The sequence below is a fragment of the Nycticebus coucang genome, chromosome 4 (assembly GCF_027406575.1).
Source record: "Nycticebus coucang isolate mNycCou1 chromosome 4, mNycCou1.pri, whole genome shotgun sequence".
Classification (NCBI taxonomy): domain Eukaryota; kingdom Metazoa; phylum Chordata; class Mammalia; order Primates; family Lorisidae; genus Nycticebus; species Nycticebus coucang.
In genome coordinates this window covers 43,294,724-43,318,613 of record NC_069783.1, presented here as the reverse complement: position 1 = coordinate 43,318,613, position 23,890 = coordinate 43,294,724, and the positions used below count along the sequence as shown (strand labels likewise).

The window sequence follows — 23,890 nt, the reverse complement described above, 5'->3', positions numbered from 1 at the left end:
ACCCTGCCTGGTCCCCTCCGACCTTGTATTTGGCCTCCTGAACCACACACACTCTCCCTGTCTTCACCTCCACGAATGTGAGACACATTCAGGGAACTCGCCCCTGGTCCTAGGCCCCATCTTTGCCAAGGAGAAAAGAACAGCCTGTCCTGTAGCTCTTCCAGTCGCACAGTCATTCCCATCCAGCCCCCAAGAGGGTGTCCTCCTGAGCCCGCCCCCTTAGCAGCCTGGTCATGCTGGGGTTGGGGTGCAGACACAGCCGGGGAGGTGCATACATGTGCATACCGCTTGCCTGTGCTTTCATTTCCTGCCAGTACATTCTGTAGATTTGCAGTGTCTTGAAGGGTTAGCCTCCTGCAGGTTAAGGCCCTTTCCTTTTCTTTTTCTAGAGTGTGTATAAGCTCATTAAGTCATGGGTTTATTTGTTAAAAGTGAGGAGTCATTGCTAAGAGTGGAGATGTGCTTCTGTCCCAGGCCCTTGTGGAGCTCATCCTTGTGCAGAAGGGGGTGGCTGCCAGGGCCCACTTTAGAAGACACAGGTGTGTGTACGTGTGTGTGTGTGCGCACTGCACCTGCAAATGCATGCACAGAAGGGTGTGTGTGTGTCCTGTGAATGCAGCCATATGGGGGGGTGCATCTCTGAGAGTGTGCAATGTGATAGGAGAAACTTCTGCTAGCTGGGGGAGAGGTAGCATGTAAAAGTGGGTGCTTTCTTGCTTGGGCCTCTGCTGGGCAGAGGAAGCTGTCTGAACTCCTAAGCCCGCAAGGGGAAGGGGCACTTCTGGGCCCCAAACTGTCTCTAGCACTTGCACATTTGGTTCACTATCCAAGTCCAGCTGACCACAAGGCAGTGTGCTTCTCTGGGTGCTTTCCTGGAGATTAAATTGTTCTACAGCGGCCCCTCTCCCCAGCCAAAGCCTGGGTACCTGCCCCCACTTGCTTTCAAATCCTTCCTGCTTCTGCTCCCCTTCGTACCCTCTCTCTCCTCTCCTCACTTATTTTTCAACTCTTCTCTCCTTTCTTTCTATTCTTTCTCCTTTTGCCTTTCTCCACTCTGATTTCTCTCCCTCTTTACTCTTTCTCTTCTAGCTCTGTAAACAGCATATCCTGGACATTTGGGGGTGGATTATAAAATGGGGCACCCTATTCACCTGTTTACTCCCAAGAGTAGGCATATTTCTCTGAAAATGCTTATCTCATTTTCTACCTGTCTTCTATGAGAACCTGGTCTGCTGTGTGTGTGTGTGTGTGTGTGTGTGTAAGAAAGAGATAAAAATGGAAGTGGGTGAGTTGGATAAACAGTGGTCTCTGAGTCCCTAGAGTCAGGCTGTGTGGTTTGGAGGTCGAGGTGCCCCTGAGTGGTATTTCTTTTGTCGTTGGGTTGGCTTGAAGGTATGGATGTGTATCTGAAGATTTCCTCTGCATATCCTTTGCTTGGTGAATGTCTAGGGGCTGTGTTTTCGGGCTGGATTATTGCTTACCTGCCCCCTTTCTTGGGTGTGAACTTTTGGTGAGCCCAGCACACCATGTGTATGTGATAAGCTGTGCACTCAATGTCTAGTCCTGCCAGTGCTGTTTTACACAGATGTGTTTTTCTATTGTGTGAATCTGAGTGGCTCTGGAGCGAGGTGCGATTGTGGAGATGGGCATGTGTGTGTGTGCACGCAACTGCAGGTTTGGAGAGCATGCATCCTGGAGAGTGTGCCTGCAGGGGGGGGAGGATGAAGGATTCTTGCCTGTCTGAGGACCGGTGTTGAATCTGTAAAGGGGAAATCAGAAAGGCAGGCCTTATGCTGTGCAGGGAAGCAGGTCTGTGGGTGCTGGGAAACTGCTCTGGGGGCAGGTAGGTGAGGGAAAGGGCTCCTCTGTGTTTCTGATGACATGGCTAGGGGGCGAGGTGTGCATATAACATGAGGGGGATTATTCATGTAGATGAATTGAATATGTGTGTGTGTGTGTGTGTGGTGTGGTGTGTAGCCTCTGTCAGCCTGGCTGTGCCTGCCCCCTCCCACCAAGCCCCACCTGGCACAGTGGAGCTCAATTGGCTGCTGCATGAATACACTCGAATGGAAAGTTGTGCTCAGCTGACCGAAGAAATTGGAGCTGGGCTAGTCCTGCTCCCCTCCTCCATGGCTCCCTCTCACCCTCCCCTGGAACAACACCGAATACCGAATACCGGGCAGGGGAGGATCAGCTTAGCTGGGGCCGGAAAGGGCCCAGGCGGTGGGCGGCTGTGGGGGCCTGAGTACCTGGGGCCCAGTGTTGGGCAGGCAGGGTGTCTCAGCTCCAGTGCTTGGGGGCAGAGAGGACAGGAGGAGGGCCTAGGAAAGACCCTGAGGCACCAGCAGTGTTCCAGGTGACAGCCACACAAAGGCCGAGGAGGCCTGGGACCAAGGGGGCCACAGAGGCAGAGGCAAACAGGGAGAGGGAGAAGGGATGTCCCCTACTCAAGGAGGCTGAATGCTCCCAAGGAGCCACACGCCTAGGATTAGGCTATAGGAGCTGATGACCTGGGTGAGGGGCTGGGTCTGCAGTATGCCAGGCCTGGCCTTCTAGTGCATCACAGAAGCCAGCCCCACATCTAGGGCCAGCCACCCCTGGCAGGTCCCACCATCTTCAACCCCAATCCCAACTAGGACTGGCCAGGCTTATGTGACTCCAGCCCCACTATTCACCTGCGTCTCTGCTCAGTGCTATCCAGCTTCTGGGTTATTCCATTTTAATCAGCTGTGGGTCCCCCAGGGAGAATGAACTGCACTGGCATTGGGCAGTTGACCCTGCAGGGGGCAAGAAGAGGGGCTGGGTGGGGGCTCAGCACTGGGGCTGGAGAAGGGAGGGCTGGGGTGAGCAGGCCAGAAGGGCTACTTTGGGCAGGTAGCTTCTAGGAGTCAAGGACTTTGATACAGATTTGCCCACTTTCACACCTCGTTCCACCTGTTTAGGTTTCTAATGAAAATTCTGAATTGCCATTTTTTTCTTGGAGGGATGAAGGAAAGAAAAGAAAATCACCAAATTAGCTGTTATTCCTCAAACTGCTCGTACCCTAGAGTAAGCAGCCCAGGTATACAGAGGCCTAAGCACATAGGACAGGCTGCCAGCCAGAGCGCCACAACTGGAGTGCTGGGCAGAGCTGTGCCTGGCACTGGGCACTGGGTGACACAGAAGGAGAGGGGCCAGCCAGGACAGAGAGGACTGATGGTTAACATTTAGGCCCACTTATCCAGCCTGACCTAGGCCCAGGTGGCGTATACAGAAGCACACACTGTCCTGGCCCAGGACAATCCACAACATTCCCAGGAAGGAAGAGTCAGGCACAGCAGCTGAAATGGCTTTTCTGCAAGTAGGGCTTTAGCCCAGCCTTGCCCTCGAGCTCTGCCTGAGCAGCCCATAGGTTGTTAACTGCTTTGACCATGGCTTTGAGGGACCTGGAAAGAGAACCTGCAGCAGCCAGTAAGAGGTAACCCAGAAAGAGACTGGTTTTCCTTCATTCCAATGTTTAAAGGAGCAGAAAACAAATTGACCAAATATCCCCAGTATATCAGGCTAACAGGAAAGCCAAAGAGACCAGCTCCCCAATGCCCTAATACCCATTGTGGCCCCCTATTTCCTAAAGTGACAGGAAGGCCTATTAGGGGTCGGCAGTGTGGCAGTCATACCCGTGTACTGACTAGAACAAGAGAACTCACACATGTCCACCAGAATCAAGCCCCACAAGCCACATGTCCACTGTACAGAAAGGTCCTGTACACACAGAACCTGGTAAGCATACTGGAGCCCCCTCATATGTATTTCTTGTGGAATTGGGTACATGTAAACTACCCAAACCTCAGACCTGAACACAAGTACTTATGTTAGTCAGTATGTGTGAAAACACATACTGGGCACACATGGATGAACGGTATGCCCATTTATATGAAACATCACACATGTCCTTTTGTTCGCAGACCCTGATTGAGTGGTGAAAGCCTTGCACCCAGAACTATACATATACACACCACCCACAACAAACACACAGGTCCCTCCTGGAGGGACAAAGTACAAAGAGTAGTGAGAGTATCGGTATTTGTGCAGACCTGGATAGAAACGCAGGACATGAGAGAGAGTGCTAGATAATGGAAAACAAGAAAGACAACTGGCTGATGACACCCAGTAGGGTGAGGCCCTTCAAAGCTGAAGGCTGCTGTGGAGTCTAATAACCTGTTTTCTGCAATGCAAGAGTGAGTAGTAGATGCCTCAAACCTGCTTTCTTTGTTGGATATGTTGAGAAAAGGAATCATTTTAACTTCCGAGTTTGTTTCCTGTCCCCAGACAAAAAGGCACCTACTTTCTGGTGTCACTGCCTCGGCCCCTCTAGGAGTCACTCGCCTTTAGTCCATCAATTCTAGTTTGTTGACTGGGCAGGGCCCATCCAGACCCTCCATTCTGAGGCAGGCTTCCAGGCCGAAGCTCTGGGTCAAGTAGGTGAATAGCTATCTTAAAAACAAAACAAAATAAACAAAAAAAAAAAAAAAAAAACAAGGGTAGATGACAAGAGTTCCTCATCCTGGAATAGAGGTTCAAGCTGGGTAGAATCCAGGTAGCTCTTTCCCAAATTCATACCACCTGGGTCAATATTGCTTGAGATATGGCAGTACAAAAGACATTTTCCCAAAATGTGCAGAGATTCTGACAAGATGTACAGATCTACAAGTTCCAGGCCATAGAACTTGGAAGCTCAGGAGGTTGGCTGGTTGCCCTAGTTCCGATGAGGGTGCGTACAGAAACTTCCCCAACAGGCAAAGGTGGGCTCTGGGTACTCAAGACTCCAATTGCACACCCAGGGCACCTCTGGGCCAGACTGCTTCTCTGGCCAGCCCAGCCAGCATAAACCTCCTGGCACTGCTGAGCGTAGGGACAAAAGGAAATCGGAAGTCAGAATTAGTTTAGAAACGGGTGCGAAATTCCAGGCACGTTTCTCTCTAATCCTCCTCTCTTCGGAAATTGGACTTTCAAGCAAAGGCAAGTTTTCTGAAATTACCTCTTCGGCTCCTTCTTGGGCACAGGCTGCCTGGTCCAGAGTACCAAGCAGATGCCCCACCAGCGCCATCCCAGGAAACTGTGGGGACTTCTGTTCAGGGAAGGGAGGCCTGGGGCCAGTGGGAACATGGTTAGCAAGAGGCAAGAGGTGGTGATGTTTTTGATTTCCATGTTAAAGTGTAAACCAACTCTGAAATATATTAGGGGCTTCAGAGATTTATGCATCCCAAAGGATAGGAAGAAATTTCAGGGAAACAGATTAAGAGCCCTAAAGCAAGTCACACAGATGCACACACTGGCCATTAGGAGGGGAATCCATCCTATTCTAGGCCCTAAACTCCACAAACTCTGTTTTCCCTCATTCTCCCTACCTTCCCCATCGGAGCCACAGTTCCCTTCATTTCTCTCCCCCACCCCAAAAGAACCAAAGACAAAACCTGTCAGCTTTGCTAGGGATGGATGCTTGAGTTTGGTAACCTTGTGTGTTTCCCTTTTAAAAAAACAAAGTAACAATCATGGAAAGATGCCCCACGCACCCCAAAGACCCACAAGGGCCACTGCCAGGCTACAATTCCTGATGATGGTGTACCAGGGTTATATGGGTCCGGCATCTCCCAGAGAAGAAACCTGTGGTAGCCCTCTCCCCCTGTGCCTTGTAGGCCTTTTTGCTTGGGATTTGACTTTCTTTTTTGAAGAGTCTGTTCCTATCTTCCCAACACCCCAAAAAAGCTCAGACCCGGCCCTGAAATCTGGCCGGGGCTCAAGCGGCGGCGGCAAAGCAAAGGCTGAAGGCCTAGCCGCTGCACCCTAGGGGTTCGGGCCTGGGGCGGACAAAAACACCAGGCAGTGGGAGTGATAAGAAAATGGAGAATACTGTATTTGCTTTAGAAAGTTTTTACATATAGATAAACACGCAGTTTAAGATAACAGTAAAAGCGCCCTACAGGGAGTGAGAGATACTTCCTTAGCTGCTAAGAAATACTTGAAATAGCTTTTGCATAAGAATACTACAGTCTCACTCTCTGCTTTCGCCAGCAAGGGGGGTCCCACTTCCTAACCCAGGCCACCACGCCAGGCCTTGATTGCCAAGTTAACGCCAGGAACACTAAGTGGGAGGAGAACCCCCAAAAGGAAAGAGACAGGTGAGCAAGGAGGGTGGAAGAAAGAGGGAGAAGCGAGGAAGAAAGAGTAAGGGAGAGAGAAAAAGCAATATCATATACAGGCAATTTCTACACATATATTACAAACTGGGAAAATGACCGATCATTAAGATATACATAATTCATATAAAATTTTGAAATAAAAATAAAAATCTGTTACAGTCATAACTATTCTTTTTCCACATTTATAACCAGTACCCACACAGGCAGTGACAGAGTGGAGAGAAAAAGGTGCTTACGAAGAAAATGATTGTCTGCTGAACAAAAAACAGAAGATTGCATCTTGTTTGACCAATACTTGGACTAAAAACAGCGAGAAGGAAGAGAAAGAAGAGAGAGAGAGAGAGAGAGCAACAAAAGGCGAGAAACATTTGCTATTTCCCTCTCGAGGAGTTCTTTTTTTCTTTCTTTTTTTTTTTCTTAACAAATTCAGAACAGAGATGGCGATTTTATTTTATTTTTTCCTTTTGTCTGTTTTGCTTTTGTCGTCTTGTCGTCGTGGTGGTGATTGGGTTTTGTATAGTCGTCGCTTTTAAAATCATTTTTAACTAGAGAGAATATTTTCCCAGATACAAATAAATCGTCATGCAGGTGGGGTGCCGGTCAGTGGGAACCGAAAGGAGAAGCCGTGCTTGTCCTAGAAAGTATACAATTGTCACCTCTTTTATGTTTTCTGCCCGCAGCATCAGCGTCTGTCTGTTGGCGACGCGGTCCTTTTGGGGTGGTCTTGTTGGTAGATGGTGGTTGGGGGTTGTAGATAGTTTGCGGTTAATTTGTTATTTTTCATGGTTTTTTAAATATATTTTTGGCTGGGGTGGGAATGTATGTGGACTTGTGTGTGTATGGTTGTGTATCCTGATTTCGGTTTGTTCTGGGAATGGAGGAGGAGGAAGAGGAGGAGGTCTGGGAGGAGGAGGGAAGGGGGGGAGGGTGGCCTTGGCTATCATACATCACATTCCGAGTCGCTGGAGGTTACCGAGAGGATGGAGGTGCCGGTGTCCGCGCGCTCCGTCAGGCTGGACACGCTGGTGGTCGGGCTGGCCGCCGTGGACGGCGACTCTGCCGAGCCGTGCGTGGGGCAGCCGGGCTCGGCCAGCGAGCGCATGCCGCTCGGTCCAATGGCCTGGTGCTGGAGCCTGCGGGAGAAAGACAGCCGCGCCCGCCCTGACACAGCGGCCGGCCACCAGTCTCCCCCGTGCCGCCGCCCCCGACTCTGCTCTCTGCGCTCCTCTCCTCCTCCAGGCACCCGCCGCTCCTTGAGCGCCATGTAGTCCCACCCCCCAAGCTCGGGTCTAGGCTCTGGCTGTCTTCCCCAGGGCTTTCGGGAGCTTCCCAAGGCTTCCCAGATAAGGATCGGCCTCAGAGGAGAGGCAGAGCCCGAGGCCTCCCGCCCGGGAAAGCCTGGGCGCACGCAGTAACTGACGCCCAGCCCTGGAAGGAAGGAAGTCAGAGATGGACAGGGCAGGGTGATTCTTCCTCCCCAGCCCCTAGGGCTCTTCAGACTAAGCCAGCTGCCCGGGACCGGTGGGGTTCGCTCAATACCTCCAGCCCTCTCTCCCCTAAACACACCCAGAGCGGCAGGTTTCTCACCCTCCCATCTTCCGGGTAAAACCGACCAGCTTTTCTTTCTGGATCCCTAGGCAGGGCGCAGGATCAGGGGAAGAGAAAACAGGGAAGCTGGAAGCGGAAAAGTGGAGAAAGAGGGAGAGAGAAAGGGAGGGAAGAGAAAGGCAAGAGAGGAAGGAAAGAACAGTCTCCAGATACCGCTTACCCGCACTGCGAACAGGCTGCCCTAACCTAAATGTTTGAGAGTTCTCTCCACGAGGAGGTCTTCTCCCGGCCATGGGTGCACTCCATTGGCAGGGATGAGAGGGCTACGGGCTCAGACCTGGGTATCTGACGCCCTCACACATCCCGGGAGCTCACACCCAGCCCCACCTAGGGACAGCTGTCAGCAGCTGGGGGCCCTGCTGCCTGAGGTGCACCAGGCCCTTGGCCTTTCTTTCTAGCTGGGGAGAGTCAGTCCACCTCCGGGCTTTGACTCACCTTCCTCTCTTCTTTCTCCCCACTCGTTTTCCCTATACCCCTTTTCCCTCTGGTTCTTTTTCTCCTCCCAGGCCCAGCTCTTAACACAGGCAACCTAGTACAACTTTGTGACTTTGTGGCCAACTTGCCAGCAGCTGGGCTGCTCCTGCCTGCTTCCCAACTTAGACGACCGAAGGGATGCCCTCGGCCTGGGCAGGAAGACTGGATATTTCTCTCTCTTTCTCTCTCTCTCTCTCTCTCTCTCTCTCTCTCTCTCTCTCCCTAGGCCTCTCTCTACTCCCAGCCAGCTCGCCCGCTCCGGGTCAGGCAACTTACAATGTTGGGGGAAGAAGGCCGGCTGCGCGGTGGCCTCCGGCCTTTTCCCTTTGTAACAGAGACCCGGGATCACATTTCTGTCCCTGATGTTCGTGGATTTCTCTCAGGTTTTTGCAGTGTATGTGAAGTAAGAACCAATGACAAGAAGAGCTTTCCTTCCTATCCTGTCTCTAGGCTCCAGAGGAGCTCGAGCTGGCATCAGGGCTGAGGAGGCGGGCGCGGGTGCAGCGCGCCGCTCTGCCTCTCAAGGCCGGGATCAGGGGCTGCGAGCAGTCGCACACACTCTCCACAGCCCCTCTTGGTCAAAGTAATCAATAAACCCACAGTCCACCCCTCTTGCCCGCGCCAGGCAAGCGGGAACTTTCTCAAACCGGCCGGGGAGTCTCGGCTTCCCCCGCGCTCTCCGCGACCGCCCCTACCGAGCCCGCTCGGCCCCGTTTCAACCCCTCTGACCTTCCCGGGCCCTGGAGACGTAGCCGGGCCGCAGCCCCGACACTAACCTGTTCTTGGCCGCCGCGGCGCGGTCGCGCTGCCGCCGGTTCTTAAACCAGTTGCCTACTTGTGTGGGAGTGAGGCCGGTGGCCTGCGCCAGTTCGCGTTTCTTGCTAGGGTTAGGGTAGGGATCCTGCAGATACCACTCCCGCAGCAGGCTCCGAGTCCGCTCCTTGAAGCAATGGGTCTTCTGCTCGCCGTCCCAGATGGTGCGCGGCAGCGGGAACTTCTTGCGCACGCGGTACTTGTCCACCGGGCCGAGTGGGCGGCCGCGCAGCTTCTCGGCCTCCTGGTAGTGAGCCTCGAGCCACATGGCCTGCAGCTTGCCGTGGGACTCCTTAGTGAACTTGTGGTTCTCCAGAATGTGGTAGAGGTCGCGGAAGTTGCCGGTGTGGAAGGCGACCACAGCGCGCGCGCGCAGGATAGACTCGTGTTTGTTGATGGCCTCGCACGCCCCGGGGGCCACCGGCAGCGACCAGAGAAAGCGGCCCAGCCGCTCGATGTCGCCGGTCTCCTCCAGCGTCTCGCAGACGCTGGCCACCTGCTCCGGCGAGAAGTTGAGGGTGGGCAGCTGGAACATGGACAACTCTTCCGGGGGGGCCCTGGAGCCGCCGCCGCCGCCGCCTGCTCCGCCAGCACCGCCGCCTCCCGCGCCGTTCCCGCAGCCGCCGCCGCCTCCCGCGCCGTTCCCGCAGCCGCTACTCGCCAGAAGTAGGGAGCGGTGGTGAGAATCGGAGAAGTTTGGCAACAAGAAGTGGGAGGAATAGAGGTCTAGGGGGGAGCGGAATACCATGGACTGACCTGAGAGGAGAGGAGAAAATTCAGGGAGAGGAAGAGAGAGGGGAGGAAGAGGAGGAGAGGGGCGATGAGGACCAGGAGGAGGGAGAGGAGAGGGGGGAGGAGGAGAAGGGAAGGAGGGGGGAGCGGGAGGAGGAGGAGGGGGAGGAGGAAGGGCGTAAGGGACACCCACACCCCACACACATCCACACACACACACACCCGCGCAGCCACATAGAGAGGGAGGAGAGCGGCCCGGTGCGCGCGCGCAGAGAACCCGAGACAGAGCGAGAGGGAGCGCGAGAGCCAACCACCGCCGAGTCAAGATCAGCGATTCCACAGCAATCGCCCTAATGACAACAGCCTCATAATATCTCCCCTAAATCCACAGTGAGTGCAGCATTGAAACATTTTGTTTCGCTTTTCTATTGGTCTGCGGCGTGTCGTTGTGGCGTTGCCACGGCAACCACTGCCAATCACTGTCAGCCCTGCCAATCAATATCGAGAACGTAAGGACGGTTTTACCACTTAGCCGGAGGGGGGAGGGGGAGAAGGGAAGGAGGGAGAGAAAGAGAATTTTTTTTAATCTTTGTAACTCTTAATCTGATCACTTCCCCCACCTCTCCCTTCTCTTCTCTTTTCTCTGTTGCTGTCTCAGAGCCTTCTTCTTTCCTCTTCCCCAAAGAAGTTGATCCAGAGATTCGAAAAGCCTTGGCACAGAGTAGTTGAATGGGATGTGCAATTAGACGGGGGTTTTGTTGGGAAGCGAGAGGCTCCCCTACACCTCGGGAGGACTGGCGGTCCAGCCTGCACGGAGAGGCTGTGGGCCAGCCGATACGGCGTGGTGTGCACATGGCGTGGACGTCGGGGGCCGCCTCTTTCTGCCTATGTGAGCACTAATAGTGGCAAGGAAGAAAAGAGGGATGAGATCATGGGGCCCGCTGAGCATCGACCCTGGCCCGGCAGGCCTCGGCCCGCCACGGATCCCAGATTCTGGGGCATCTGGCGCCAGCATCCTGAGCCCAGGACCCTGGGCGCTAGGGGCCGCTCTGGCCTCCCCCGTCCGGGTCCCCCGGGTACATTAACCCCGGCTCCCTCTTATTAGTAGGGCTCCTTTTTATTCCTCTTCCCCCCAGCCAAAAAGACTTAATTTCTCCCATCAACATGTATTTTAAAATAACACTCCAAACAGTACTTCCCCCACCATCTTAAAAAGACACTCAACTCTTTCTTTCCTCCCCAAATTCAGCTGCTTCCCTGAGGAGTCGAGAAGGAGCTGTGGCAGAGGAGAAGCTGGGGAGCCTTCTGGACCCCAGGAAGCCCTGAAGATGCCTGTCCTCCCCAAACATACACACTAGGAGCTCTGGGCCTGCCCATCAGCTCCAGCTCCTCAAACTTTGGAGGCCAGCCACCTGTATATGAAGTGAATAAGACCAGAAAATTGCTAGTTTGCTCATATTGTAAGATAATAATTATTATTTTTAAAACTATCTACTTTTTCGCAGAAAAGTATTGCAAGCCTAAAACAGACCCCTCCCTCCCTCTGGCCACCATAACTCTTAGGCTAGGCATGGATATTCATTCTTAGGCATGTTGCTTTTAAGAAGATGTCATCAGCATCTTGAGCCTGGCCTCCCTTTGTGAGGCTTCTGTAACTATGGAAGTGTGATTTACGAAGATTTGTCGGGGTCAGAGACGTCTTTCCCCACGCACTGTGTATATTTAGACAAGACTTGGTTTGGTGTTAAAAAGTGTATATGTTGAATGGATTCACACACAGTAGCCAACAATGCCCACATTGTCGGCCGTGTACAACGTGTATTGAAACGCAGCGCCCAGACTTTAACTAATCTGCCCTCAATAAAGCTGAAATAATTATCCTAAGCTGCCTTTCCAGAAGAAAAATCATTGAGGAATTCAAAACTTTTTTTTTTTTTTTAAAGATCTTTTCTGCATTCCGATGCAGATCTGGGGGCGAGGCGCCCGGTCCACACCACTTTGGAGATCTCAATGAGGGAAGAGAGAAAGAGAGATTGGGAGAGAATTTAAATGGGAAATCTAACGTGACTGGGGCTGTGAGCGTCCCAGCTCCTAAACCCGGAGCTCGGGGCCTGGTTAGGCCTTGACTCCCGCAGCGTCAGGCCTCAGAGGGCGGGCGGAGAAGCGTAGGGAGTCTGCAAACGGAAGGGAGGCTCTGGGTTGGCCTGCGGGGCCGCACTGGCTCTCTGGGCTCGGGACAGCGGTGGGTGGGAGTGGAAGAAGAAGGTAGCAGGTCCTAAACCTGATGACGGGGGCAGAAAAATATTCCCTCAAGGTAAAACACACCAAGCCCAATTTCAGTGTTCTCTCCCGGTCATATATTTTTCTCCCGGCCTTGAGCCCTTTTCCGCTCAGCTGCAAAGATCTGGACAGCCGTTCACAGCCGGCCCAGAAAGAGCCCAAAGGTTGGGACACAAAAACAGACACTTCATCTTTTCTTCCCGATCCCTTTCTCCAGTAGGGGAAGGATTATAGGCTGAAGGGTGGGAGGGGGAAGGGGCAGAGGAGGAAGCGGAGGAGGAAGGAATGAAAAGGGGAGGGGAGTGGGTATTGTGCCGCGTGTGGGGGGAGAATTCCTACGGGTGGGTTTCCGAATATTGTGTTCAACTTTTTGAAAGCAGCTCGTGACCCCGAAACTGCATCCCCCGGAGCCGGGGACCCAGGCGCCGGGCGGGCGGACGAACCCGGCCAGTCTCCTCCCCATCCAACCCCCGCCTCCTGGTGGGGGCGACCTGGCTTCTCCTCGCAGCAGCCGGGCCAGCCCGGTGGGAGGCTGGGCAGGTGCCACTGGCCCTGCCGAAAGCGCTAAAATCAAAAACCGTCTTTACTCTGGGAGAATTGAGGCAAGTGGGGCAGAGACACCGCTCGGCGACACCCCCGCCCCCCAGCCTCTGCCCCAGCGTCTGCCTACCCGCCGAACCCCGCCTGCTCCAGTGGCGGCCTCGGGAGCGCAAAACCAGGCTGAGGGCGGCGGCAAGGCGCGCAGCTTTGTGCGCCGGGACCTGGCCAGGCGGATGGCAGCTCAGAGCTGTCTGAGCCTCCCTGCAAAGCCGAACTCCAACTACCACCCACCCAGCCCACCTCGCGGACCCTCTGTCGCCAGAGCCTTTCCGCTGTGGCCGAAGCACCACGCCCGCCGCCTGGAACCAGTAAGTTGAGTGCCCCGAGAGCTGGGCAGGGAGGGGGGAGGCTGGTCCTCGGCAAGATGGCCCGACGGGCTCCCGGTGGGACTTGGGGGCGCAGGCTTCCAGGGCTCAGTCTAGAGCCCTGGAAGTGTAGTCTAGAGGTGTTGTGTGTGTCTGGGTGGGAAGGGGAGCTGTGGAGCACCAGAGCTTCCCCTCCCACATCCCCAGGCGCTAGGCATTGGTGAGGAGGATAGGTACAGAAAGAGACTTTGATTTCCCAACCCCAGGCTGTCTTCCTTGCTGGTCTGGGGACCAGGCTATCCTGTAGGGGAAAGGCTGGGGTTATAAGCCTGGGGAACTCTTGGAGGGGGTGTCCTGCAGAGGGTACCTGCACCCTAGGCCCCTCAGAGCGGCAAGCCCCAGTGGACAGAGGCCTGCAAGCCTCTGGGCCTCTCCTCCGCCCTCCGGCTGCTCAGACTGCGAGGTCTGGGACTTGCCGCCCGTACAAGCCCAGTTACCTGTGCAGAACAAAATTGCCATCATACCGGCTCCGATCTCAGCCCTGAGAATCGGAAAAACAGCCTTCAGGTGGTGCAGGAAAAAAAGAAGGTGCCTGGGTTGGAAAGCGTTCTCCTCCTACCAGGACCTACTGGGAGTTTATTTACAAATACCCCCAACCCCAGCGCTGGGAAAGTCTCAATGCTATCATCAGAATTGCCTCAGAGATGTCCTACTCTCTCCTTGTTTGGGTTTACAGGGAAAGCCAGTGGGTCTGCAGGCCTCCAGGAAAGAAGGGAAGGGAGGGCTGGGGCAGCTGCACCCATTCGGCCTAGTTCAGCAATAAGCAGCAGATCCAGACGGCCGGGGGAAGGTCTGGGGGAGGCAGCGCCCCTTCCGGCTCCCAGGATGTCTGGATGAGGGAGCTGGCCGGGTGGCCCGCAGTCAGGGCCTCACCGCAAGCTGCAAACTGAGGCGCTTGGCGCGGGCAGCCAGGGAGGGCGCAGGGGAGCGCAGCACGCAGGCGGGGAGGCGGCGAAGCCCTTCAAGGACCCCGATTACTTTCCTTTGAAAAACAACAACAACAACAACTACTCCCTCCCAGCGCCCCCGCCCCACCCCCCAGTCTTAGCCTCCGGGGACCGGCGCTCGAAGCAATTGTCGCCCAGGACCGTAAACACAGCTCAGTTGCCTCAACTTTCTCCGTGCATAAAAGTTCCTGGCGTGCGGGGAAATTTGAATATTTGATCAGCCCCTTTGAATGACCCTCATTAGCCCGGCGCCCTGCTAAGGCCCCAGCATTGCAAGAAAGCTGCTGGGCCTGGCATTTGTACGCCTTGTTAGCGCCGCTTAATGAAGCCTCCCCGGCCGCTCAAAAGCGGCCTGAGGGGCCGGCGGCAAGCACCTCTCGGCACCCCGCTCTGCCTAATGAGCCCCGCCGCCCGCTAAAGGCCCCATCCGCCCCCCACATCCTCAAACAAGGAAAATTTTGGCTCTATCTTGAACCGCCACACCTCCTACTGCCAGACCCAGGAGGGTAGGCACAAACCCAGTTTAGCCCGCAGTGGTGACACAACCGGAGAGAGAAGGCCTCAAGGCTTGGGGGATGTAAGGCATACTGGTTGTAAGTGGTGGTGGTGGTGGTAGGGAGGTGGCTTTGGCAGTCACAGGATCTAGCCCAGGGAATGCACTGCCAACTTCTCCCAAGAGACCCAACTGCAAATCAATTAGACACCCCAGTTCCTTAAAGGTGCATCTGGACTAATATGGGGTGCCAAAGGCCAGATGCCCAGTGGAAGTTTAGCCTTCCATCTGCCTTTCTCCTCAAGTGCCTTTGGTCTCCACTGCTGGGTGGCCACACACTTCTTCCCAATGATCCCCTCTGACAGGCAGAACTGGTGTGCTAGGTCTTAAATTTGAGAAAAGATGGGCAGCTCAGCCCCATCATTTCCTATACCAGGTGCAGAGCCTAGATAGTCAAATGTTATGACAGTTGGCAATAGGGAAGGTACCATAGCTTATCCGGCACCTTCCCTCCCCCCTTCAAGAAAACCATCCCTTCTCTGGTCTCCTTAATCATGCTAGTCCTGGGGAGGTGTAAAGAAAGCACCCTGGGCAGAGCCACCCTCTATTTGGTAGGCTGGCTGCTAGGGTGAGACTGGGCCTGATGCAGGCCTAGGAGAGAGGCAGCGCAGGACAGTTTTAGAAGGAAAGGTGAACCAAAGCAATCATCTGCCTCCCCTTTTCTTGGTGGGGCAGGTGACTGTGGTTGGGCAGTAAACCCAAGAAACTCTGTTGGAAATTTGTGTTTCAGTCCTCAAAAAATAGAGCTCCCTTTCTTCCTCCTCTCTCCTCCAACTCCCTTTTACCTGGACGATTGGAACTCAAGGTCATCTCTCACTTGCTCTTTGCATATCCAGCTCTTGAGTCCTTAAATGTTACCTTTAGGGGAATTAATGCATTGGGTTTGGGAAGAAGGACACTCCTAGAACCACACTCAGGGCCTTCTGGATCACCCCCTCCCCAACACATGCCCACAGTCGCAATTCCTCAGACACACAGCGGTTCTTGTCAGGTTGGTAACCTCAGGACCCCCTTCGAGGATGGCCATCTCTAGGAAGGAATGGGAAGGAACAAGTCCTCACCCTCCACCAAGGGGCCAGGTAGGCTCTGGGGTAGGAGAACCCTCTGAATTCATCCTGTCCCCTCCTCTTCCTTTCTGTCTAGCTCCACTGGCGTGCCCTGCCCAATTTCCCATCCCACAACCTAAACTGACAATTCAAGCCTAAACTGACAATCTTTAAGGAACATCTCTGAGCTGGGCAAAGAGAGTGCCCAGGCCTTGATCCACGCAAAGGACAAAAGTAGGGGTGGGGGGGGCGAAGAGTGGAAGCTGTTGGTGAGAAAGGGGACCTGAGCAGAGGGGAGAACTAAGCCCTGTGGCCTCAAGGCCAGGCCCACCGGCTGCTCAGGGGAGGAGGCGAGGGGAGGGGGCTGGGAGTCCTGCGTGCAATGGTCGGGGCAGCAGGGACCTCAGGCGTCGGCGTGGGGGGCTAAATCAGGAGGAGAGGGGCGGGGAGCCGGGGGTCGAGGGAGCGCGCAGGGCGGAGGGGTTGAGGCTCTTTTAAGAGCCACTGGGCTGGCAGGAGAGGCGTTCTGGTGGCCACTGACCCCGAAGGGGATTTAGTCTGAAGGGAACGGCCGGGCTCTGGAGGTTTTGTCCCAAGGCGCCCGGAAAGGCCGAGGCACAAGAATAAGGAGCGGCCCAGTCATGAAAGGCTACGTGAAGCGGCTGCGCTGCTGCTCTTGACTTCTGAGTAGGGCTTAGAAAGCCTGCCCCGGCTTAAGCTGATCTGCCGCCGCAGGACCCTGAGAGCCGAGTCCGCACACTCAGAGTCTGGCGGTGGAGGCGTGGGATGAGGGGGGCGCTGGGGTGGCGGGACCTAGCAAATTCGCTCTTGGCACTACAGCAGGCCAACCCTAGCGCAGAGCTGCGAGCCTGGCCAGCCGCTCTCAGCATGATCAGAGAAAGAATTTTCTTCTTCCAACTTTGGCTTTCGGTTTTGTGCATGCACGTTTCGGAAACTCCGGAGCCAGCAGACCCCGAGTGGAGCCTCAACAGGTGTCCGGGTAAGTCGGTTTACAGAATTCCTGTTATATCGTCAGCCCCTCCCCGACCCCCTTCCCTGTCTCCTCCCTCTTTCCTCCTGGACAGACCGGAGTTCCCAGCGCTCCTCCCGCTGGAGGGACCGGGTGGTACTGGTAAGGGGACGCGATGCCCTTCCCTGGGAATCTTCGGGCTCCTGTTTCCAGCCCAGGAAGCCTGGATGGCGACCCCAAGGAGTTCCGACCTGTACTCCCGAGTCCCAACCACTCTTAACTCTCTAGTCTGGGCCCTGGACCCCCGAGATGGGGAAAGAGAAAGAGTGAGCCGCAGCACCTCACGAGCGAAGGCTACCGGAAGGGGGACAGACGACCTGGTGGCCGGGCGGCCTTTGTGTGTGGGTTCACTGAGGAAACCAAACTATTCATTCTCTTTCGTGAGATACCTGGGATCCGGCCTGGGTGAGTCCACAGCAGCAGCACAATAGCCCGCCGATGAGCGTCTCAGCAGCCGGGGGTAGGGCTGGGGTAAGGTACAGTGGAGTGGGGTGGGATGGGGGGCGTGGAGGGGGCGAGAAGAGGGGGAGGAGAATCAGAGACAGGCAAGGCAAGAAATCCAGGGCGTCCGAGTGAAAAGTGGGGAAATGTCCCTAAAGAGTGCCAGAAATAGGCGCGTGCTTGTGGGTGCAGTCTCTGTCTCTCTCTCACACGTACACACGCACAACCATTCCATACAGGTGGCCCACACGCGCTTCTTGGTCGTGCGGCTTCTCACGCCCCGGAGCCCGAGCCCAGCGCCGAGCAGAGCTGCCCTCCCCCCAACCCCCGCCTGCCAAGAGCCCTCCTGCCCAGCCACCGGCGCCCCGACCTGGAGAACTAAGAGGGCCCCAGGATGGGGCGCAGGAAGGATCTTACCTGCAGAAAGGTAAGGGAAGCCGGGAGCATGAAGCAGCGGTGGATAAATATTCATTAGTAAGTCTCTGGTCTTAAGCCGCGCTGTGCGCTCTCTGGCTGCTCTCTCTCTCCCTCCCTCCCTCTGTCCTCTGGTGAGGCTCTCTCCCCCTCTCGCTCTGCACTCCCCTCCCTCCTGCGAAAAGCCGAGTGGATCTCGGTACAGCTAACCTGTTGGGAAGCCTGAGCCTCGGGCAGCGTTTCCGCAGCGGTTTGTCTTCGCTCGGGGGGCATGCGTTCCCCACCCTCTCCCCTCCCTCCTTTGCCCAGCCCCTCACCCCCTCCTAAATTACTACATCATTAGCTTTATTTGGGGGGAGGCATCCGGCGCAGTCAGACGCACCTCTCTGTAGCAGGGTGAAAAACCGGAGCTCTCCGAGGCAGCCGCAACTCCATCCCCATCCCATCCTGAACAATCTCCACAACCCCATCTCGTCTTGTTTATTTTTCTTCCCTCTTTGTATCTCCATTTCCATCTTGTACCAACCCAACTTCCTCACCATCCCTCTCTCCCTCCTCCGCGACCCATCTGGATTCCAGACTTGGTGAGATGCCAGGTCCCTAGGTCCAAAAAGCCAAGGTCGGGACCCCATCCTGCAACGGATGTTGCGGGACCTCTCATTTTCTCACTTTGGTTTTCCAGCCTGACCCTAAATGGGCACCGGGGCAGCTTGGGCACCCGGACACACTTGAAGGGCCTCAGCCCTTCAGGCCTCTGAGGTCTGGAGTCTAGACCGTGGGACCTGGCCTGGGAAGAAGTAGGGGAGAGGTGGTTTCGCTTCTCTGGAATGAGCAGGAGAGACAGATTCAAGGACTACCGGTCAGACTGACTTTCGCCCTTTAAGAACAAACTGACCTGAAGTTAAACGCCAAGTCTACATCTTTTTGGAGAAAAAAACGCATCTACCAGATTTCAGGAACAGCTAAGGAACCGCTTCCAGTCCCACCAGAACACGTGCACACGCACCACACCCCTCACCCCTGAGCACCGAGAGGCGTCCCCGCTGGCCTCTGAGACAAGCTGAAGCACCAGCGGGAAAGTCGGATTCTGGTAGAGGAGTATATCCGACCGCCGCAGGAGAGCCCTGGCCCCTCTTCCTAGTCCCCTTTCTTCCTGATTCAGGCTCATAGGACTACCTGCAGGGCCCCTGAAGGATGGAGAGGCCCCAAGGGTTTGGGGGTACGCTATGGATGTCCGCTGAGCTTGGCAAAACGCAGTGGGAGCTGGAAGAGGGGCCAAGGTGGGCTCAGGCCAGTTCCGATTTACAAATACTGGTGTTCTTGGAAGAGTTTTGCAGATCACTCTCCTGGAGGCGCCAGGATTTCCACTATTGGGTGCCCACCCTACCCGGAGCCCCGGAGCATATTTGGCAGCTAAGTGGCTTGGATGAGGTGTGCAGGAGACCTCAAGACCTCGGCCTCCCGTCCCCACCCCGTATGGCCTGGTCTTGCCACAATCTCATGGAAAGAGGTAGTAGAGGCTGGTCCTCCCCCAAAGGTCGACAGGCGTGGGATCTGTCTGAGGGTCTCTCTCCTGAAAGGTTGTGATATAAAGGTATAAAGGCCTATAGGGCCCTGGAGCCCCAGCGGCCTTTCCTCCCACCCAAAGCCCAGCGTTTGCACTTAGCAGTTATTCCTCCCAACGCAGACCCAGGGGTTAGAGCACTTTCCAGCTCAGACTCAATTTCACTCACCTGACTGTGCATGAAATGTACAAGCAATTGTATGGAAATACACACGGAAGAGTTAAATAAACACTAGCAGAAGAATCTGAGAAATAAAGAAGTGTCTACAGGCATAATTATTCAAATGCTCAGGACGCGGCACCAGGGAGAGTTGGCTGAGGATGTAGGCACCTGGGCCAAAGGGCTTTCTGTAGAGGGGTATTGGAGACACCCAGAAGAGGGCAATCTAAGAAAGATTTATGTCGAATGGATTTTTAAAAATATTTATTTGTTTGCTATTATTTTTGGCCTAGGAGATTGCACTCTGAATGATTTATGTGGAGAGCATTAAAGTCCTCACTCACTGCCTGGACATTCTTAATTCCTAATGAGAACATTCAGCTCTAACCAGGATTCAAGAAGCTGAAAGCCCCCTATTTTGTCCCCTTTCACTCCTCTTATACTAAACTTAGTTATTAAAAGGGACCTATTACCTCAGATCCACACCTTACTGCCTCTCCATCCCAATACCCTGTATATCAAATACATCTATAAAAGAACACTTCAAGCCAAATGCAATTCTTTAGCTTATAAAAATTTTCCTTGTGAGATATTGGGACATTCTCAAGCCCTGCTGCCCAGTCCCAGGCACAGCTCCTCCATCTTTACCCAGCCCAGGGGTTGCAGAGAGGGACTGCCAGAGTGGCTCGTTTTTTTAGCGTCAGCTCCATTTGCCTGTCCATTCCTGGGGGCTACTGTGAGGGGTTTGCTGGAGAAGAAGCAAGCTCCCTGGATGCAGCAAGCAGTACGCCCTCCCTTCCACTCCACCTTCTTTCTTAGCTTCCTCTTCTTTTGAACACATTTTCTGAGCCTCCCTCTCTCATTCAAAAGTAGAGGGTAAGGGGTAAGTCCAGAATGACTTTAGGCCAAAGGAAGAAAGAGTAGGAGGAGAAGAGGGAGAGGAAGAAGAAGGGGAAGAAGAAGAAAAGAAAGAGAAGAAAAAAGGAAAAAGAAAAGAAAGGGGGGGGAGGACTTTCTGGGCCAACAAGTCAGATGACCACCCTCCAAGGGGCAAAGGCGAGTCCATTTTGTGACGAAGAAATAAACCACCCGAAAACGCTACAGGAGGACACGTTTCTGCAGATATAGTTGCCCTAGAAACGGAGTGGGTGTGGGGGTGTGAGTAGGGGAAAAGTCTTCTCTTTGGGGGGCACTATTTCCTTTTCTTTTTAGATACATTTAATTCCTGGAAATTTTAGCAAGACTTTGTTCTTGTGGACGTTTTGAACAATAAATAGTAAAATCACTTCGGAGCCACTTAATCTTTGTTGAAAGGCAGTTTCTTCCAAGGCCATTATTCTTTCCCCAGATTTGGTTTTCCTCATTCCCAAATGAGGGTCCACCTTCTGACTCACCTGGAAAAGAGACGGTGGCAGAAAGAGTGAGAAATGGATAAGACACCACTGTGGATAAGACACCACTCTTAAATTCAAAGTGTAACTTTCATCCCCCTGCAGCTAAGATTCAGAACACAAAGAAACAAACTAGGTTCACTTTTGGGTATGGGTATTTTTGTTCCCCTTCTTTGGAGAGTTTAGCTAGAGCCTTCCCAATAATAAATAACAGCATTTGGAGTTGGAAATGTTTGCTATACTTCCAATTCTGCAAGGTTCTTCAAATCTGCTTGTCTGATTTTAAAAACTATTGTGTGTACATAGCTATGCCCATTGCAACGTCTATCACTCAAGCAGAAAAGCAACTCGTTTTCTCTTAGACCCAAATGCCCCGTGTACAGTCAATTTATTTTTTTCTATCTTTCCCCCCAAAACACCCTTGTCACCTCTGCCAGGGCCACAAGGCTGGGGCAAACCCCAGGGGGTTGTGACCCCTTGAGCGGGGATCTTTGTGTTGTTAGGTGTTTTGTTGCGGGAAATCATTTTCCACTATTATGTGAGTTCTGTCTCTCTCTAAGCCCACTAGGGTTGCCTGTGGTTTCCTCGCAGGCTCTCATCCCATGGATGAGTCTAGACCTTTCCACTGCCCGAAGCAAAGGGCTGAACTTCGTTGTGGGGTCTAGGGCTGGGGTGGGAAGGTGAAGAGGGTACGTGGGTGAGTGGGGGCAGTCATCATCTTCAACAATAAATTAAGATAACCTGATACCCCTTTCATCCCTTCCGTCAACAGTGTCAACACACTAGAGCGGTCGTCTCACCTCCAAAAAATCTTCATTCCCAGAGGGCCCCGACTCCCAGCCGCAGCCCAGCACTGGGCCGGCGCCGCAGAGGAGGTGCTCCGACGGCAAAAATCCCATACATTTTTAACTACAGTGATTACTAAATTAATAGCAGGCACTAAGACAGATGTCAAAACGTCTTGAAAAATGTTTATCTGTGAATAATTGAGAAGGTGGTGGGACGCATTATCTGATTGTGTAATGAAATATGTATGAGGAACAGCTGTTTGCAACGGTCCCCTCCCGCCGCCGCCTCAGCCGGGCCCTTCTCTAGGAAGCAGGAGTCGCGGCGAAGTTGGTGTCCCACCTCTGTCCACGGGCGAGCCCCCCAGACCTCTCCCGACAGCTGACAGAGTTGTGGCTCCAGCGCCTCCCTAAGTCTCCCCATTACCAGACGGAAGACATCAGCATGGAGCCTCCCCTCAGCCTCGCTCGGTTGGATCTCCAGGCGGGGTGAGGCTTAACCGCCAGCCGCGCTGTCCCTCGCGACTTCGGGGAGGGCCGCGGGTTCAGGCTGCGGGGACAGAGGAGAGCCCGGGCCCGGGCAGCTGCGGCGCCGGCCCGAGCCCCCGAGCGCCTGGCGTGCGCCCGCCGAGCGCTGCGGCCTGCTCGGAGGCGAGGCCCGGGAGCGCGGTGGCTCAGCGGGGCGGGCCCGGGGTCACCGCGGGGTGACGGGGCTCCCGAGAGGGCTTTGTTCGGCGCTCTTGCCACACTGCGCACTTCCTTCCAGCCCCCAGCCGGCCCCCACCTCGAGCCTCCGTGCCCTGTTTGTTTTTCCAGCCCCGCGCCCTCCATCTCGACACGCAAACAGCCCTGGGGGCTGCGTCAGCAGCCCGAGGCCGAGGCCCAGGACAGGCCCGAGTCCAGCTGGGGCCAGCAGGGCGAACCATGGCCCGCAGGAAGCGGTGTGAAGGGAGAGGGACATCTGGGGCTTTCCAGGAGCTGGAGGGTCAGGGGTGGCGGGGCAGGAAGGTGGCCCAATGGGGCGCATGGCGTCAGTGGGTGGCCAAGGCCCCAGTCCTGGGCTCAGAAGGGCGCGGGTGCCCAGCCCACAGCCGGCTGCCCCCATCCCCCATTTCTCAGCCGGACAGGGGAGGACCGCCGTGTGGAAGATTGAGGGCGCCGGGAGGGGCCCCACCAGGCCTGGGCCGCGAAGGCAGTATCAGGCACGCGGACAAACCCAGTGACCCCCTGTGCGTGTGCTGTCCTCGGCCGCATTCCCAGCACTTCACAAGGCCGGGGAACCGCGTCCTGGGCGCGGCTCTTCGCGCAGCCCCCAGCCGGGCCGCAGGCCTACTCGCCGCAGCAGCCGCGCGGCCCCTTGCCGCAATTCCTCGGGCCCAGGACCCCGTCCCTAGTCCCCAGTGTGCAGGAAGCCTCCGGCCGCAGTGGCCCTTCTGGCGCCGCTGCCCCTGTCCCCTCCGGGCCGGGAGCGGAGGAACCAAGTCCAGCTCCGCGGCGCCACAGCGCCCAGCGTCTTCGAGGACTCCCCCGGCTGACTTGCAGTGGAGATTCGCTCGGGCGTTATTTCTCGAGCGTCTCCCCTTTTACCTAATCCCTTATGCTTTTATTCTAATCCTACACATTACAGTTAATCTGTAATGATACCGCTTCGAAGGAACCTGTTGCATACGAGGCACGGTAATTTGTAACCTTGGAAACAGTTTAAAATAAAGATTTAACAGTGATGTCAACTGTTTATTCTCCGCGCGGTGGGGTGGTGGGCTGGGGCAGGGCAGCCCCTCGGCGGGGAGGACGGAATTTCGGGGGAAGGGAGCAAGGCGGGTGGGGCAGAGCCCAGCGGCCAGGGGTCCGCAGGGGACAGAGCGGCCAGAATCCGCTGTGGTGGCTCTAGGGCCTTGCCTGGTGTGTTTTGAGTTTTTCCTTTTGGGAAATCGCGTGGTCTTAAACCGTGAGGCATGGGGAGAAGGAACGGTTTACAAAACTGGGGAAAACTCAGTGAACTTGAGCCCCTGTGTATGCCGAACCGGCATTCAGCCTGGAGCTGCGTGCCCGGGAAGCTGACGCTGCGGAGAGCAGAGAAAGGGCAGCCTGCAGGACCCTTGGGCTGCAAGAAGCTGAGCCGCCTCTGTACGCATCACTCCGCGCTCTGAGCTTCCTCCTCTACCAAACACACCCGCAACAGCAGCGACCACCACCAAAAATTGCCGGCACACCACACGCAAAATTAAACATAATTGCTTTTATTTATCTGTTGCTTTTATATTATTAAAATATTTTTAGTTACATTATATAAAATAGCATCCACTCTGATTATTACCTGCCACATCTGTTGATCTGTTCCTTGTGTGTTCAGCACAGCAATATTAACAATTAGGAAAAAAGCACATCTTATATATTGTATCTGTCAAGATATGTTACAATTTCCATTAACAAAAAATGTTATTCTTGTTGAAGAAGCTATGAAGCATATCTTTCACGAGCACTTTATTAATAATCATAGTTGTCAAA

General features: G+C 54.7%; 2 protein-coding genes and 1 long non-coding RNA gene across 10 annotated transcripts; 2 read left to right on the top strand and 1 right to left on the bottom strand.

Annotated features, from left to right (window-relative positions):
* Positions 1-5,869: 5,869 nt before the first annotated feature.
* On the bottom strand, positions 5,870-18,147 carry SIX3 (SIX homeobox 3). 3 transcript variants are annotated; one of them, XM_053589766.1, is made up of 4 exons: positions 17,486-18,147; positions 9,038-9,830; positions 7,767-7,853; positions 5,870-7,312 (listed from the first exon to the last, which is right to left on the bottom strand). In XM_053589766.1, exons 1-4 carry the CDS (start codon positions 17,538-17,540, stop codon positions 7,120-7,122), a joined length of 1,128 nt encoding a protein of 375 aa, XP_053445741.1. In that variant the 5' UTR covers positions 17,541-18,147; the 3' UTR covers positions 5,870-7,119. The 3 variants fall into 3 exon arrangements, with proteins under 3 accessions (XP_053445741.1, XP_053445742.1, XP_053445743.1); XM_053589767.1 differs by lacking the exon at positions 17,486-18,147 and adding an exon at positions 10,029-10,181; XM_053589768.1 differs by lacking the exon at positions 7,767-7,853 and having other exon boundaries at positions 17,486-18,140.
* On the top strand, positions 10,059-11,690 carry LOC128584673 (uncharacterized). Its single transcript, XR_008379707.1, has 3 exons — positions 10,059-10,196; positions 10,465-10,695; positions 11,056-11,690. It is a non-coding gene; the product is annotated as an uncharacterized LOC128584673 (long non-coding RNA).
* Positions 12,440-22,335, top strand: LOC128584671 (uncharacterized). Of its 6 annotated transcripts, none has more exons than XR_008379706.1 (5): positions 12,440-12,994; positions 16,438-17,032; positions 17,308-17,495; positions 21,370-21,871; positions 22,199-22,335. XR_008379706.1 is itself a non-coding variant. In XM_053589771.1 (5 exons), exons 1-5 carry the CDS (start codon positions 12,860-12,862, stop codon positions 21,560-21,562), a joined length of 762 nt encoding a protein of 253 aa, XP_053445746.1. In that variant the 5' UTR covers positions 12,440-12,859; the 3' UTR covers positions 21,563-21,878. The 6 variants fall into 6 exon arrangements, 5 of the variants coding, with proteins under 5 accessions (XP_053445746.1, XP_053445748.1, XP_053445747.1 ...); XM_053589771.1 differs by lacking the exon at positions 22,199-22,335 and having other exon boundaries at positions 16,438-16,597; positions 17,013-17,098; positions 21,370-21,878; XM_053589773.1 differs by lacking the exon at positions 22,199-22,335 and having other exon boundaries at positions 16,438-16,597; positions 16,856-17,032; positions 21,370-21,878.
* Positions 22,336-23,890: the final 1,555 nt, after the last annotated feature.

Coding starts and splice junctions, on each gene's coding strand:
- SIX3 (XM_053589766.1), bottom strand. CDS start 17,540: ATGAATATTTATCCACCGCTGCTTCATGCTCCCGGCTTCCCTTACCTT. Junction 9,831..17,485: donor CTTCCCTTACCTTTCTGCAG/GTAAGATCCTTC, acceptor CTCTCCTCTCAG/GTCAGTCCATGGTATTCCGC. Junction 7,313..7,766: donor TTTACCCGGAAGATGGGAGG/GTGAGAAACCTG, acceptor TTTCTCCCGCAG/GCTCCAGCACCAGGCCATTG.
- LOC128584671 (XM_053589769.1), top strand. CDS start 12,860: ATGGCAGCTCAGAGCTGTCTGAGCCTCCCTGCAAAGCCGAACTCCAAC. Junction 12,995..16,437: donor ACGCCCGCCGCCTGGAACCA/GTAAGTTGAGTG, acceptor TTGGCACTACAG/CAGGCCAACCCTAGCGCAGA. Junction 17,033..17,307: donor ATACCTGGGATCCGGCCTGG/GTGAGTCCACAG, acceptor CATTCCATACAG/GTGGCCCACACGCGCTTCTT.